A 17,441-nucleotide genomic window follows, 5' to 3' on the forward strand; every position below is an offset into this window, starting at 1 on the left:
GGCAGATGCAGTATAAAGTGGATAAATGTGAGGTTATCCACTTTGGTGGCAAGAACAGGAAGGTAGATTATTATCTGAATGATGTCAGATTAGGAAAAGGCGATGTGCAGCGAGGCCTGGGTGTGCTTGTACATCAGTCACTGAAAGTAAGCATGCAGGTACAGCAGGCAGTGAAGACAGCTAATGGCATGTTGGCCTTCATTGCGAGAGGATGAGTTTTGGAGCAAGAAGCCCTACTGCGGTTGTACAGAGCCCTGGTGAGACCGCACCTGGAGTATTGTGTGAAATTTTGGTCTCCTAATTTGAGGAAGGACGCTATTGCTATTGAGGGAGTGCAGCATAGGTTCACCAGGTTAATTCCCGGGATGGCGGGACTGACATATGATGAAAGAATGGGTCGACTGAGCTTATATTCATTGGAATTTAGAAGGATGAGAGGGGATCTTATAGAAACATATAACATTCTTAAAGGATTGGACAGGCTAGATGCAGGAAAAATGTTTCCGATGTTGGGGGAGTCCAGAACCAGGGGTCACAGTTTAAGAATAAGGGGGAGGCCATTTAGGGCTGGGATGAGGAAAAACTTCTTCAACCAGAGAGTTGTGAATCTGTGGAATTCTCTGCCATAGAAGGCAGTGGAGGCCAATTCACCGGATGTTTTCAAGAGAGAGTTTGATTTTGTTCTTAGGGCTAAAGGAATCAAGGGATATGGGAAAAAGCAGGAACAGGGTACTGATTTTTGATGATCAGCCATGATCATATTTAATGGCTGTGCTGGCTCAAAGGACCAAATGGCCTACACCTGCACCTATTTTTCTGTTTCTATGTTTCTAAAACAAAGCTTTCCACTGTACCTCAGTTCATGTGACAATAATAAGCCTAAACCTAAATGAGAAATACTCCTATTTCAGAAGTTCTGTCCTAGACTTTTTTAAACATATCAGCCCTTGTTACTTTGAGCTTCGAGCAAAAATCACCAAGTGGTCCTTCAGTAAATAAACGTTTAGTTCCAAATACTAGTCCCTTCCACAATTCACTGCACAGTACATGTGTAGTTGTAGAAAGCACTGGACATCAATCTGTCACCTATCCTATTACATTACAATTAAAACACAAAGTACGTGTTTAATAACACTAGGATAAGCACTCAACCAAGAAAACCAAGCCCAAAGCCAAAGTACTATCTAAACTGATTGTACCAACGTATGCTGAGGACAATAACTCACTTTGTAAGCAATAATCAGCTACCTATATGTTAACGAGCACATTTTAAAAAGCTAATTGTGTAGATGCAAGTAAATCACTGGGCTTCTCAAGTGGGCACCTCCTTTCTCATTGATTTGGCCCACGACACCTCAGGATTTGGGGGAAACTTTTTTTCAATCCCGCGATAAAAAACTAAGCACTCTTATTTTAAACAATATATCCACTGGTAGGCTCTCGAGCTGGGAGACACATTAGTGCAAGAACAGCAGTTTAAACATTAATGCTTCACTGCCATTTCATTAAATATGAATTGAAGGCATTTTCATTCAATACACAATGCAGCAGCGGATGAGGTATGAACAATGCAATAGAAAGAGAAATAATAACATGAGCGGCTCTACATCAGAATGTGATGATAAAAAATGTAGAAATATATAGTACAAGGAGCCATCTGAACCCAAAGTGCTCTAGATAGTCACTGGTTCAATTCTCCTATTCAAATTTGAATTCCATAAAGCAGAAATTGCCCAGAGACATTCTGGAATAAAAACCTAGCATCTGTAATGGTCCTACACAGCTAAAGTGCTGTCATAAAATTCACGTGGTACATCAGTGCCCCGTAGGGAAGAAAATCTGCTATCCAGCCTGCTCTGGAAGTAATTAGTCTATTAATTGCCCTGCAAAATCCCACTCAATTCCAGTGCAGTTGAGGATAGGTTACAAATGCTGGCCCAAATAATGACCAATTCCCAAAAATTAAGCAAGCGATGGCAACAGTGAGTGTGACACCTGAGAAGTGGACCCTGTTAACAGCAAAATGGAGATCCAACAGACTACAGATGCTGGAATCTAGACCAAAAAACAAACTGGCAGAGGAACTCAGCGTACACAAAGTGCTGGAGTAACTCAGCAAGTCCAGCTGAATCTCTGGAGAAGATGAACAGGTGACCTTTCGGGTCGAGATCCTTCTTCAGAATGAGGTAGGGTCTCGATCTGAAATGTCCCGTATCCATGGTCTCCAGAGATGGTGCCTGGCCTTCTGAGTTACTCCACAAAGGGCCAAAGTGGACTTTGCCCTCACTAATGTAGAGTTTGAACTCATGATTCAAGGAGAATGAGACCATCTAACTAGTTTGTCCTCAAACTATCCTTCCTCTTTTCTCCTGCTCTGTTATGGTGGTTCCACAGGGATCTGTGCAGGAACCTCTTTTGTTTGTAATACATATAAACGACTTGACCATAAATGAATATGGGTCGTTTGGTAAGTTTGCAGATGACACCAAAATTGGTAGAGTTGTGGACAGTGAGGAAGGCTGTCAACACATGCAGCAGGATATAGATCAACTACATAATGGGCAGAAAAATGGTAGTTGGAGTTTAATCCGATCAAGTGTGATGTTTTGCACTTTGGGAGATTGAATGTACATGGAATGTATATGAAGGAACTGCAGATGCTGGTTTAAACTGATGATAGACACAAAAAGCTGGAGTAACTCAGTGGTTCAGGTATCATCTTTGGAGAGAAGGAATGGGTGACGTTTCGGGTTGAGACCATTCTTCAGGAATGTATACAGTTACTGGCAAGGTCCTGACAGCATTGATATACACAGGGATCTTGGGATCCAAGTCTATATATCTCTGAAAGTAGCATCACTAGTGGATAGTGGTAAGGATGGCATATGGTATGCTTGCCTTCATTAGTCGGGTCATTGAGTATAGGAGTGAGATAGTCATGTTGCAGCTTTGTAGAATTTTGATTAGGCCACATTTGGAGTGTTGTGTAAAGTTCTGGTCACCCCATTACAAGAAGGATGGGGGGGGGCTTTGGAAAAGGTGCAGAAGAGGTTTAGCAGAATGCTGCCTGAATTAGAGGATTTTAACTGGAGGAAGAGGTTGGACAAACCTGAAGAGTTTGTTATTGAATGTCAGGGATTGACATTATAATGGAAGTATATACAATGATGAGAGTCAATAGATAGGGTTGATAGTCAGAATGCTTTTCCCAGGGTGAAATATCAAAGACTAGAGGGCAGAGCTTGAAGAGAGGGGCAGTTTGAAGGATGTGTTTTTTTACATGCAGAGTAAATGGGTGCCTGGAAAGTGGTGCCTGGGGCGGTGGTGGACACAGATACAATGGTGACATTTAAGAGGCTTTTTGATAGGCACATGGATATGCAAAAAGGAAGGGATATGGATCATGTGGATACACAGGAGATTGGTTCAAATTGGCATTAGGTGCGGCCTGGACATTGTGGGCTGAAGGGTCTGATTCTGTGGTGCATTATGCTATGTTATCACTGTATGAGGAGTGACAATGTTCTCCTTTCCTCTCCTCCCTTGCCATCTGTAGATTCACACCAGTTATAAACTAATTTCCTTCCATAATAACTGGTACCAGCCTCTCTGACCACAGGTGGCTTCACAACCAATCCAACATCCTGTGTCGGAAAGAACTGCAGATGCTGGTTTAAATCGAAGATAGACACAAAATGTTGGAGTAACTCAGCAGGTCAGGCAGCATCTCTGGAGAAAAGGAATGGGTGACGTTTCAGGTCGAGACCCTTCTTCAGACTGATGTCAGGGGAGGGGGCGGGACAAAGATAGTATGTAGTCGGAGACAGTAAGACTAGTGGGAGAACTGGGAAGGGGGAGGGAATTTTTCCCTTCGGTAGTTTACACCCCAGCGGTATCAACATTGACTTCTCTAACTTCAGTTAGCCCTTGCTTTTTCTCTCTATCCCCTCCCCTTCCCAGTTCTCCCACTAGTCTCACTGTCTCCGACTACATTCTATCTTCGTCCCGCTCCCTCCCCTGACATCAGTCTGAAGAAGAGTCTCGACCCGAAACGTCACCAATTCCTTCTCTCCCGAGATGCTGCCTGACCCGCTGAGTTACTCCAGCATTTTGTGTCTACCTTCAATCCAACATCCTTCTTAGTCCAAGTCACGGGACTACAGTCAGGAATTTAAAAAATGGTTGATCGTTCAGTTATTACACCCAAGAAACTGAGCCTAAATCAACACCTTCTTACACAATTGCCAACTCCACATTGAAAACGGCAGCAGAATGCGTTGAGGCAGGTACGCTGAAGCTGCTCACTCTAGCAAGGAAATTATTGGTTAGCTTGAGTGATTTGCTAAACCATTCAGATGAAAGGTTTCTTTTTCAGAAGTAGAAATCTTAAAAAGGGGCAGAAAATACTGTGGAAATTGAAACTTTGAAATTTGGCACGATATTTCGGATCTTGCTGGTCGTGGATCTAATTACGGTTCAACTGGTGGGATGTAGGATGTTCCTCACTGAGAGGGATGGGGAAGGGCACAGTTACAGCCACAAAATGTCAGGTATCCCTCGCAGGGATCTGCTTCAGAATCTGCAGATGATTTCCACAAGGCCAATGAGGAGGAAGGAACTGGAGAGGGGGAAGAAAAATGGAAAAGTATTTCATCTTCTCTCGTGAACTGGTCGGAAATTTTGCAGCAGAGATCTTAATCGTCTTTCCACCCAAGGACTTTGTGCCTGACTGTCACAACTTTCCTCGAAGGGTATCCTCCCACTGTAAAGCAAGAGCCACTCACAATATTAGTTAACACCCTGGACCTTAAAAGTTTTATTGAAGTCCTTTTTCCGACACAACAGATAATTGTCCTTCTCATGATTAGGTGCTTTTGGTAACACTGTCAGTCACTCTACTCTGTCGTAGGGCAGGGCTTTACAGGGAGAATTCTTTCACAAGCTCTTGGCTGTAAATATTATTCTCCACACTGACAACTCTGCTCGTGTATCACAAGTGCATGTAGGTGAGTCATTGGTGTGTTTGTTCCACCGGGAGTACTAATATCATGACAGGTAAGTTTCAAGGGTATCGTATACCAGAAACCAAAGCCAAGGATAGTAATACAATCCACTATATCCACACCATAACCAATCAACTAAAGTTGTGTCAGCCTCACAGTCAAGAACCTGACGTCTCCCATGGCCAACTTCCAACCCTTTCTTCCACATTTCACCTGATCGCAGGCAAAGTACTGGAAAACTCAAAATGAACACAGAGGGCATAAAAAATGACACCAAAGAGAACAGAAATACAGATGAATGCAGATTCAATAGACTTCAGGTTTCTTTAGTCACGAGTCTGCTGGAGGAGGGAATTGAGGCAGGTCCTATCACAATATTTAACAAACATTTAGACAGGTACATATGAGGGATAGGTTTAGAGGGATAAGGGCCAAATGCAGGCAGATGGGACACGTTGGTCGGTGTGGGCAAATTGGGCCGAAGAGCGTGTTTCCATGCTGTTAGACTCTATGACTCTATGAGTCACAGAGTGGGTGATGTTATAGTACAACAAGGTGTGCATTAATAGACAACAATCCCCTCCAGATACAAGGAATGCACCTGAGCTGCATTTTGTTCTCTAACCCAGTCTAATTAATATCATTAACTCAGTACAAATGCTAAGACTGGACATTTTGACATATTTTCATCCCACCCTCGTCTGTATAGACTAAAGAAGTATCTTCTTTGGGACAGCCACCTGAATGAGGTCTATTTTCATTCTTCAGAGAGTCAACGAGATCTCAACACTCAGATAAGGAACAAAGAAAGCGGTTGGGAAATGGTAGAATGGAAATCCCTCACAAATACCAAATCCACAGTGAACAGTAATACATTGAAGGGACTCAGTGAACATTTCCCAACCAATGCGTTACCAAACATTGACCTGGGCTTGTTTTCCTTCTGTTTTACATCTCTCTTTGGCACTATCTTGAGACGAGTATTGAAATTCTATGGGATGTGTCCAGCATGTCAACCAGAGGTTTGCAATCTAATTAGTTTTTATCTCAAAGAAACTCCCAATAGTCAGGTTCTTGAGGTTGTGTGAACAGAATTGCACTCTCAGGATTTCAGAGTCAGTCTCTCAAATAGCTTGACTTCCCTCGTCCCAGGAAAGCTAAAAGATGGTTTGCCTGGAATCAGTTTGTTTTGGTGTGGTAGTAGGGGCTTGGGTTGGGACCATGGAGACAAGGCTGTTCATTTCCCACCGGAAACAAGTCTAGAAGTTGGGTGAGGATAGGACTAGGCTAAGCCACAATACCTCCTGCAGGAGCTAGTCAACTATGGTGACTGAGTAAAGGCAGCTGCAGTTGGTCTGCATACCACTGAACTCAACAGCAGATCCGCAGAAAGAACCCCCAAACAGCTGGCAAGTGTGATGTGGCACTGGACACTGCCAGTGCTACTTCTTCTCTTCAGGGTGAGTTCTGCTGCCATTAGCTTGCACCTCACCCTGAACCAAGATAAAATCTACCATCCTCAGCCCTTTTGCTGTCGAGCAAAAATATAATGTTGAAAATTATAATGCCTAATTAGTGTTATCGACCCGTTAATGAAGAGGGCAGTTTGGAAACTCGGCTTCATTGACCGAAGCTGTCATGTGAATCACACAGAGGCAATAGCCACATTGGAGAATCACTGGATATACAAGAACACAGGAAATAAGAGCAGGAAGAGTTCACCAGGCTCTTCAAGCCTGCCCTCCTTCCCATTCAAAATGATCATGGCTGATCTAGATATCATCTCTTCATCTATTCCATTTCTCCACACCCCTCTATTCCCCGATCTATCAAATATTTACCCACCACCGTTTTACATCCTTCTGATGATCCAACCTCCACACCCTCTGCAAGAGGGAATTTCTGCAGGCTACAATTTTAAATGATTGGTCCTTCACCTTGTAATTGTCCCCTTGTTCAAGATCCCACGAGTGAAAACATCTGTTTCTCAATCCCAAACTGTCAAGCTCCTTTAGGTTCTTACATATCTGAATAAGGCCACCCTTCAATTTTCTAAATTCCAAGAAATACAGGACCAGATTAAGTATTCACTACAGAGATGAAATCACATTCACATCAAATAATATTAGGCACCCAAATTAAGAAATGTAGTGCTCTATGTAGTGCTTTCAAAAGCATTAAGGAACATAATATCCAATTCAGATTCAATAAACCTCACATTTCTTTATCCATGAGTCACAGAATGGGTGATCTTATAGAACAACACGGTGTGCGTTAAAAACCAACATCCACCTCAAGTTCATAACAAAGCTTGCACAACGTTAAAGATACCAGGAATGCACCTTGACTGCATTTTGATCTCTGACCGAGAGTAATTAATATAATTAACTCGGTACAATATAATACAACTCAGTTAATATCATTAACTTATCATGAACTCTTGCACCATATCCAATGAAACAGTCCTTGTGTAGCAGAGTTGATGAAACCGGTTTGCATACACCAAGTTCTCATGAACACCAAAATGTTAACAACCTGATAAAATCGGTTAGGGCTATTAGCTGAGGAACCCAAATGACAACCTACTTCCCTGCTATACCAATTTGTGCTAACTCTGGAAATATAGTATCAATTTAAATAATGAATCATACAAAAGGGAGGAGGCTCTTCATGAAGATTGGCTTTATTTGTTTGCCATGGACAGAAGCAGGTAAAATGTCTTAAAATGCCATCATGTATAACTGATGCATAGCGTTTCAACGTGGATTACATAGTTGAGGTCTTGCAAATGGTAACAAAATCAAATCATGAAAATGAAAGGAAGTGAACACATCAGCACACCAACCCTTGAAGAGAAATTTTACAAGGAAAGCATTGTTTTTCCAAAATATGGTCTGTTTGTACTTGGTCAATTTTCTCAGTGTTAAGGTTGTCCCAAGTTCGAAATTTGCCTTCACAGCTGCATGCTACCACTATCAGCAGAGTACTCCAATTCTCTGGTCCATCCCATTTAAAAAAAGAAAGACGAACTTACAGAGTCACTTTCATCTCTGTAGAACTCTCAAAACACTTACAGCAAAAGTAATGATTTATTATTTCCAGCACCTGTAGCCTTTGTGTCCTGACATATCACCCTCCAGCAGCTGTCTCCACCTTCACCCTCCCCTCCCCTCCCCGGGCTCCATATGTCCTTTCTTTCCCCTTGTCTGCTTCCATCTATCATCCACCTGTCTCTACCTCCTAACTCTACCCCTTCCCCTTGGGCTTCCAGCTACCCATCATTCCTCTCCGCTCCTCGACCCACCTACCATCTCCCAATCCCCGTCTCACCCCTCCCACTCTGCTCTTTATACCGGCTCTCTCCCTTCCCCACTCCTGGTCCTGATGCAGGTTCCCAACCTCAAATGTCAACAGTTCCTTCCCACTACCCCATCTCCCCCAACAGTTACTGCTCGACCCACTTTGTTCCTCCAGCATTGTTTGTTTTTCACAGCAAAAGTGAGCCTTTATTAAGAAGTGCAGTCCCCGGGTAATTTAAGAATTGAAGCAGCTAAATTATGCAGAGCAAGACTGAAACATTGATGTGGTTACTGCCAGATAGTCTATTTGAGAAGTGATTGAAAGATAAACAATGTTGAGAACAGCAGAAAGTGCTCTGTTGCTCTCCCTTCCAACTGGTGCCATGGATTCTTTCAGATCAACCTGAGAGGGAGGATTTTGGGTTAACAACTCACCCACAAGCCATTCAGAATGGCCAGCTACATATTTCACAAGCAAGTTCTGTCCACGGTGCCAATCCAAATTCTACCGCTGGCTTACTATTTTCTAATAGGCTTCTATGTCACCTCCTACATGCCACATAGAGCACGTTCATCATTACCTGTTAATACGACTCCAATGATTAACAGTTATTATTACAGGGCTTGGGCAAATAAACAAGCTCATGTGCAAAACACACACAAGAACCTGCAAACATGACACACCTGAAACTGTTTGCATACAGACCAGGGAAAGATTGTCATGTACTAATAACAGTTATCATGCTGTTAGCCAGTTTCCAGGGGTACCTGTAGTACTTCATCGCTGAGCCTTTCCTTCTCTGTTTACACTGGGATGCAAGGCTATGCTTATTGCACGAGGAAATAAAAGAAATGCAAAGCTTTTTCCATTAAATGACTACACCTGTCTTTGCTGGTGTAAGCCATCCAACGTCTTTTGGAGATTCTGCCGCAGTGTCTGTGCCAGCCCTGGGAGTGGGAGGTTAGGTCACTGCCAAGTTATTTAGGACAGGCTCGGAAATAATAGAGAAATGGAGAAACAAAGAACAGCGGGTGCCGGTTTATACCAAAGATGGACACAAAGTGCTGGAGTAACTCAGCGGGTCAGGCAGCATCTCTGAAGAAAAAGGATGGGTGACATTTAGGGTCAGGACCCCTTTTCCCCGTATTAACTTTAAAAATAATAGACTCTGAAAGTGGCGGTGGTTGGCCAATTCAGATGTTTTTATCTTCACAGATAATACTTCCTTCTCCCACCACAGAATAATCCACAAAACAGCCTGGATGTTCGTGAAATTAAAGCGAGATTTCGTTTGCCCAGTCAGTCATTAGAAAGCAATGGTCCTGTTTACTATTAATTCTCATTCCCTCTCATTCACCTTGCAGTATGGTTCCAAGTTACAGTCTTGCTAGTCATTCTTCACACACAGGTTTTGACAATGTCATGCAAGTATGTTCAGCCACATTGCTGCCAAGCCTTTCCTAATGTTCTATGAGAAAGCAGAGAATATAATTCCATCGCTGCACCCCTGATAATGACCGGCACCGGAGCAAGGCATTCCAGCAAGAATCCCACGAGGAATGCTTCGCATGTGTCCATTTGCCCTCAGTCTCTCACTCAGTTAGTCACACACAGAGACCCAATAAACAGTACAAGATGGTGGACACTAATGTCCCTCTGTAAGCAAAGTAGCAATCCAGACCCATGGTCTGATGCACCAAGAAAAAGCCAGTAGGGAGGTCACTCTGGCTCGTAGCACAAGCAAATGTTGCTCTCCAGGGTGGTCGTTGCCTCAGGGTTCCCTACACTCTCCAGAGTTACTGATGCAGCAAAACCATTGCAATGTCTTAATAGACTTGGCAGGTGGAAGTTGGCTAACATCAAAACAACATGGGAGGTTCATTACAACTACTGAATGCCACCCAGACACATGATGGCCATGTGCCAGCTATCAATTGACAGCCAGCAGAGGCACTCTGCGGGGGATTAGCACAGACTCAGTACAGGTGGGGATGGGTGGATGACTTACATTGTGCCACATCCAAGACTCTGCGATTTGTTTACTCAAATTATGTGCCAATCACCCACTCCTCCAGCAGACGAGCTTGGTGGTGGAGAGGGTATAATATAGACACAAGGAACTGCAGATGCTGGTTTACAAAAAAAGACACAAAGTGCTGGAGTAACTCAGCAGGACAGGCAGCATCTCTGGAGAGAAGGAATGGGTGGTGTTTTGGGTCGAGACCCAATTTCAGACCTTTGTAGAAAATGGATTGGTGACTTTTAGGTTCAGGAACCCTCTTCAGAGCATGTCACCTCTTTAATTCATCCATTGTTTAGCATCATTGAAAACAGCATCTCCAAGGACAATGCAAACCTGTCCAGTGATAGGGAACCAGCACTCACAAGTTCTGTTCACCAGTTAGAATCCAATTTTGATCACACCTCCTGCCACATTTCTCAAACAACTGCCTGCTGAGTTACAGACACATTGGGATCACGGTCCCACCCTGAGGTGAAGCCAGACCACAAACTCTCTCCACCAGCTATCTTCCATCCACTCCATCAGTCCGAAGGGTGCCGACCCAAAAAGTCATGCTGTCCATTTCCCTCCACCGATGCTCCCGACCCGCCGAGTCCCTCTAGCAGCTTGTTTTTGTATGCTCCAATTTCCAGCATACTCGGCGGGTTGAACAGCATCTGTGGAGGGATCGACAGTCGACGTCTCTGACCGTCTCTCCTCCAGAGGGTTTCCCCTCTGCTCCAGTCCCGAAGAGGGGTCCCAACCCAAAAACATCGACTGGTAAAGTTGAGTGATCTGGGACATGGCAAAGTCACTGCCAATCATGACATCTATTACATCTATTACAATCTGACATCTAATACAAAGCCAGACTCCTATATTGACATCTATTACATCTATTACAATCTGACATCTGTTACAAAGCCACTGACTCCCATAGCTATCTCGACTACACTTCTTCCCACCCTGCTTCCTGTAAAGACTATCTCCTACTCCCAATTCCTCCATCTACACCGCCAGGATGAGGTTTTCCATTTCAGGTCATTGGAGATGTCTTCATTCTTTAGGGAACCTGGTTACCTGATCTCCCGGTTGCTCAGCACTTTAACTCCCCCTAACATTCCCAATATGACCTGGGCCTCCTCCATTGTCACTGAGGCCTAGCGCAAATCGGAGAAACTGCACCTCATATTTCGCTTGTGTAGCTTACACCCCAGCGGTATGAATATTGACTTCTCTAACTTCAAGTAGCCCTTGCTTTCCCTCTCTCTCCATCCCCTCCCCCTTCCCAGTTCTCCCACCTGTCTTACTGTCTCCGACTATATTCTATCTCTGTACCGCCCACTCCCCTGACATCAGTCTGAAGAAGGGTCTCGACCCAAAACGTCACCCATTCCTTCTCTCCAGAGATGCTGCCTGTCCCGCTGAGTTACTCCAGCATGTTGTGTCTATCACCGCCAATCAATGCTGAATGACACAGCTTTCTTTCCCTCGCTGTTTCAACTGGGGTAAGTAAGACCGTCATATCTTGTGAGGCATCTCAGCTGGCTGTTGAACACAACGAAAGGCAGCGACTGGGAACCGGCGGGGACGCCCGCAGCAAGTCTCAACTGAATTGCTACCACGAGGTGTTTTAAAGGGACCCGCTGGGCAGTCGGGGCTGGGAGACGCTGAGAGCTGACCCGCACACGGGGGAAAAAGCAGCCCAGACTCTCAAGGGTTAAAACAATGCAAGGTTAACCCCTTGTGTGAGAAGGAACTACACATCCTGGTTTAAACCGAAGATAGACACAAAAAGCTGGAGTAACTCTGCAGGTCAGGCAGCATCTCTGGAGAGAAGGAATGGGTGACGTTTCGGGTCGAGACCCTTCTTCAGACTATCAGTCTGTCAATGTAACCCCTTCATCCGTGACACCCAGCCCCTGCTGCAATTGGACGGCACCAGTCCGCAGAGCACACATCACACTCACACCCTCCTCAACGAGGAAGAGGCAACTAACTGCACAGAGTCCTGGCCGTGGTATTTATTGTTCACTCTCTCAACAGCAAACTGAACACCCTCCCCCCGCACAGCGCACTCTTCAAGTTCAACTGCATACTCGCACATTCCGGAACCGCTGCCAAAAATGTGTGTTTGATCCCGGGTCTGCGCCGATTTCGGGCAGGGTGGGGTGGCAACTGCCGTCTGGGCGAGGCACACACGCGATCCGGGATACAGTGGCCCTGACACCCAGCCCACATGTGTGGATGTGTCTGTACGTATACATGTGCCTCAATGTCTGTGTACACCAAATGCGTGTACGCACTTCCATCTGTCAGTGTATGTGTGTGCGTGCCTCTATGTGTGTGTGTGTCTGTGCCTTTATGTATGTGTGTGTGTACCTGTGTGCGTGTGCCTCCATGTGTGTGTGTACCTGTGTGCGTGTGCCTCTATGTGTATCTCTCTCTACGTGTGTGTGCCTGTGGGGGGTCTGTGTGGGGGGTCTGTGTGTGTGTGTGTGTGGGGGGGGTCTGTGTGTGTGTGGGGGTATGTGTGTGTGTGTGTGTGGGGGGGTCTGTGTGTGTGTGTGTGGGGGGGGAGGAGGTCTGTGTGTGTGTGTGGGTCTGTGTGTGTGTGTGTGTGTGGGGGGGGGGGGTCTGTGTGTGTGTGTGGGTCTGTGTGTGTGTGTGTGGGTCTGTGTGTGTGTGTGTGTGGGTCTGTGTGTGTGTGTGTGGGTCTGTGTGTGTGTGGGGGGGTCTGTGTGTGTGTGTGTGGGGGGGTCTGTGTGTGTGTGTGGGTCTGTGTGTGTGGGGAGGGGGTCTGTGTGTGTGTGGGTCTGTGTGTGTGTGTTTGTGGGTCTGTGTGTGTGTGTGGGGAGGGGGTGTGTGTGTGTGTGGGTCTGTGTGTGTGTGTGTGTGTTTGTGGGTCTGTGTGTGTGTGGGGGGGGGGTCTGTGTGTGTGTGTGGGTCTGTGTGTGTGTGGGTCTGTGTGTGTGTGGGGGGGGTCTGTGTGTGTGTGTGGGTCTGTGTGTGTGTGTGTGTGGGGGGGGGGGGGTCTGTGTGTGTGTGTGTGTGGGTCTGTGTGTGTGTGTGTGTGTGTGGGTCTGTGTGTGTGTGTGTGGGTGTGTGTGTGTGGGTCTGTGTTCGCGCCCATGTTTAGGTCTGTGCGTTTCTCCACAACTCGAAGCTCGGTGTATATAGTTAACTTGGTTTCCTTCTTACCGCTGAAGAAACTCTTGGCTTTCAAGTAGCCGACGCTGAGGCGCAGCACGGAGAGTTTGTCGAGCCGGGCCCGGACATCGTCGTTGAAGGGCAGCAGGTTGGTCAGTTTGTCCAACTCGTAGTTCAAACGGTCCCGGTGTCTTTTGGACGGGTTCGACTTCACGCTGTCGACGGGAGGCGGCTTGGGGCTAACGATTTCGAGAGGAGAAAGAGAATCAGACTTTCTCAGAACTGCCAGCACTGTTTGTAAACCCTCCCTTTCTCCCGGCGAGGCTCTAGCCTCTCTCCTCCTTACCTCTTTTGCACGGGTTTCTTCCTCTTTTTCACGGCGTAAATCCCCCCGCGGCTCAACATGTTGTCGGCGATTATATCCTCGGGGAATAAACCGCGGGGAAGTAAATCCACTGGGCGAGGGTGCCTGTGGGCCACGTTGCCGGACTGTCTGGGACAGACTGGTCGCTCCGTCCTCACAGCCCGGCCCACTCGCAGGGCACAGCTCAACGCTCAACACTCAACACGTCGTGTTACCGCTGGAACTCAGCCGCTCCGGCAACGAGTCCTGCCTATGTATGTCTCCCTCCCACTGCTCCCGGGACCTTTCCCTGTGTGTTTGTGAGTGTGCGCCTCTCTCCTTTCCCTCTTTCCTCTGGGCTGGGCTACGTCCAACCCGCTTCACATCATTGGTTCCTGCCTGCTACACATTCCCGGAAAAGCAGCAACAAGCGGCCGGGGGGGGGGGGGGGGGAGGCTGTGCACGGAGGTGCCGCTCTTGGAACAGTGGTTGAAGGGAGGGTTGGGGTGGGGACGGGGGAGGCGGCAGTAGAATGCACTCCAATGACACCTCCGCTAACCCTTCAACTCACAACTTGGGCATTTTATTCCCCCCCCCCCCTCCCCCTTATTGTTGTTGATCATTCTGAGATGTTGTGATTGAGTTCAGATTCCCTGCGCGATGACTTCAGCGATGAGTCACCGAGACTGCACAGAACATGTACCTGTACCTGACCGAGAAGATGCACGGTCCCACAGGCCGGCAAACGCAGTGCCAAGGACAAGTCAGTAGATGTTTGTATGGCAGAGATAGGTAGATTCTTGATTAGTACGGGTGTCAAGGGTTACGGGGAGAAGGCAGGAGAATGGAGTTAGGAGGGAGAGATAGATCAGCCATGATTGAATGGCGGAGAAGACTTGATGGGCCGAAAGAAATAGACAGACCTTCTTCAGACAGATGGAGTAGAGGGAAGATAGGATAGAAAGAGGTAAGGGGGAGGGGTGGGTCAGAGGGGTGGGGGAGAGGTGGATTCGAATGAGGAGGGGTTGATTGTGAGATGAGTCGGGTGAGTGGAGATAGTCACCAAGGAAGGAAGTGATAAGGGTACAGATTGTGGAATCTGATCAGGAAGCAAGATGTGGTGTGCACTGTGGAACCGGAGAGAGGAATGGTCTATGGAAGGGAACGGGGTGAAGTGGTGGCCAGGGGATTTGGGGACCCATAGCAGAATGGGGTGGGTGATAAGCAAACGGAGGAGGGGAAAGGAACTGAATGACAGGGGTGGGCTGGGGATGAGAGAAGCGGGGGTGGGGTGGGGTGGCAGGGTTACCCAAAATTGGAGAATTCAACATCATTGATGTTGGGTTGTAGCTACCCAGATGGGATACGAGGTGTTTTGTTCCAGTTTGCATGTGACCTCAGTCTGGCAATGGAGGAGGCCGAGGATAGGCAAATCGGTCAGGGAACAGGACGGGGAGTTAAAATGGTTGACAATGAGGAGCTCCATCAGACCCTGGCAGACGGAGCACAAATGTTCGGCAAAGTGGTTGCCTAGTCTATACTTGGTCTCTCTGATGTTCTGATGCTGCCTGACCTGCGGAGCTTTTCCATCAGTTTTCCAAAACACGGTCATATATTCAGCTAAATCACTGAATATATTTAAAACAAAGGCAGTTCAATTTCTAGTCACATAGAGGATAGAAACATAGAAAAATAGGTGCAGGAGTAGGCCATTTGGCCCTTCAAACCAGCACCGTCATTCAATATGCTCTTGGCTGATCATCTAAAATCAGTTTACTTAGGAGCCAGGTAATGAAGGAAAGGAAGAAAGGTAATGGAGGATGGGGATTAAAAACTATGGTGGCTGCACAGACTGATTACCGGAGATTTCAACTTGTATCTTCCCCCTGTACTGTTCCACCATACTGACTCAGTGGCAGAGATTTATTTTTTCATGTTCTAAGAGCAGAATTAGGCCATTCAATCACGGCTGATTTATCTTTCCTTCTCAACAACATTCTCCTCCCTTCTCCCCATAACCCCTGACACCCTCACTAATCAAGAGTCTATCAATCTCCACCTTAAAAATATACATTGACCTGGCCCCCACAACCATCTAGTGGTGAAGAATTCCACAGATTCATCATCCTTTGACATTTTTTTTATATCTTTAAGCTACAGTGTCAGATTTTTTCACACTTATGAGGAAACAGTTTACTGTTTTCTGGTGCAGAAATACACATATTCAGCAACAAAACTCTACTTATCTTTCAAAAAAAGAATTAACAGTGTCTTTGTAATGTCAAACCAGTGGTGAAGGGGAACCTGCAGACTGCCTGCCCATATCAATGAGCCTAGTCGGAGTGACCATCACTGGTAGAACCATATTGGGAGTTGTGCAATGCAATATTCATCGTTGAATGGAACAGGCCAAAGTGCTTGTATTTTTATTTAAAATCATTTACTTTAATTATGTTGATATTTAATTATTAACATATTAGCAATTAATTCATCATTAACTGAAAACCTCAGTGGAACACAGTCACATACATTACGACAGGGACTGACCCAGCGTGTCCAGTTGTACTTCTACATAAAGTGTGACTGAGATCGACAACATAATTGGCCTCATCAAGGTAAAGACAGATAAGCTAAATCCAGAATATTATTTCTAAGTTAAATCAGGACAGCAGGCGGAGTTGGCCAGATTAAATTGAGCAAAGAAAAATCGTAAAACATATATTATGAAGCACTCTTCATGTAAAGGTTGGGAAAGTATTCAGAATAATCTACTGAGCAGGGAATTGAAAAGCAAAATATGGGATACATTTGTTCATGAGCTGAGGTTTCAGAAATTGTCCCTAGTGGGTGTAGGATAGTGTTAATGTACGGGGATCACTGGGCGGCACGGACTTGGAGGGCCGAAAAGGCCTGTTTCCGGCTGTAGATATATGATATGATATGATATGATAATAAGGGAATTACGACACCAAGTGAAATCTGGTGGGAGACGGTACTGCAGCAAAAATTTAAACGGGAGAAATAGGGAATAGAGTTTGGACGCGAAGGCTGGAATTAAGAGATGAATTTTGATGGGAGGGTTGGGGTAATTGAAAATCAAACTTCAATGGAAGAGTTAAACCACTGGGACAATAAACGTTGTGGGACCAGTAGGCTATGAACTGGCAAGTAAGGGTCCAAGAGTGATAAAGAGAGGCTGTGTGGGTATGTTTGTGTGTGAGAAAGAGAAAACTCCTCTGATGCTAACTCTCCAATAGACAATAGGTGCAGGAGTAGGCCATTCAGCCCTTTGAGCCAGCACCACCATTCAATGTGATTGGTGTCCTAGTGCATCAGTCACTGAAAGGAAGCATGCAGCTACAGCAGGCAGTGAAGAAAGCCAATGGAATGTTGGCCTTCATAACAAGAGGAATTGAGTATAGGAGCAAAGAGGTCCTTCTGCAGTTGTACAGGGCCCTAGTGAGACCGCACCTGGAGTACTGTGTGCAGTTTTGGTCTCTAAATTTGAGGAAGGATATTCTTGCTATTGAGGGCGTGCAGCGTAGGTTTACTAGGTTAATTCCCGGAATGGCGGGACTGTCATATGTTGAAAGACTGGGGAGGCTAGGCTTGTATACACTGGAATTTAGAAGGATGAGAGGGG

At 45.9% G+C, this 17,441-nt stretch overlaps 1 protein-coding gene across 1 annotated transcript in view; it reads right to left on the reverse strand.

Moving 5' to 3' along the window:
- Nucleotides 1-14,134, reverse strand: part of LOC144595810 (uncharacterized) — a 132,486-nt gene extending 118,352 nt beyond the window's left edge. Inside the window, exons 1-2 of the mRNA XM_078403493.1 lie at nt 13,802-14,134; nt 13,507-13,694 (exon numbers count right to left, since the gene is read on the reverse strand). Of these exons, the coding sequence (XP_078259619.1) occupies nt 13,507-13,694; nt 13,802-13,860 (247 nt within the window). The 5' untranslated portion in view covers nt 13,861-14,134. The remainder of the gene's footprint in view (nt 1-13,506; nt 13,695-13,801) is intronic.
- Nucleotides 14,135-17,441: the final 3,307 nt, after the last annotated feature.

The sequence above is a fragment of the Rhinoraja longicauda genome, chromosome 8, assembly GCF_053455715.1.
Source record: "Rhinoraja longicauda isolate Sanriku21f chromosome 8, sRhiLon1.1, whole genome shotgun sequence".
Taxonomy (NCBI): Eukaryota; Metazoa; Chordata; class Chondrichthyes; order Rajiformes; family Arhynchobatidae; genus Rhinoraja; species Rhinoraja longicauda.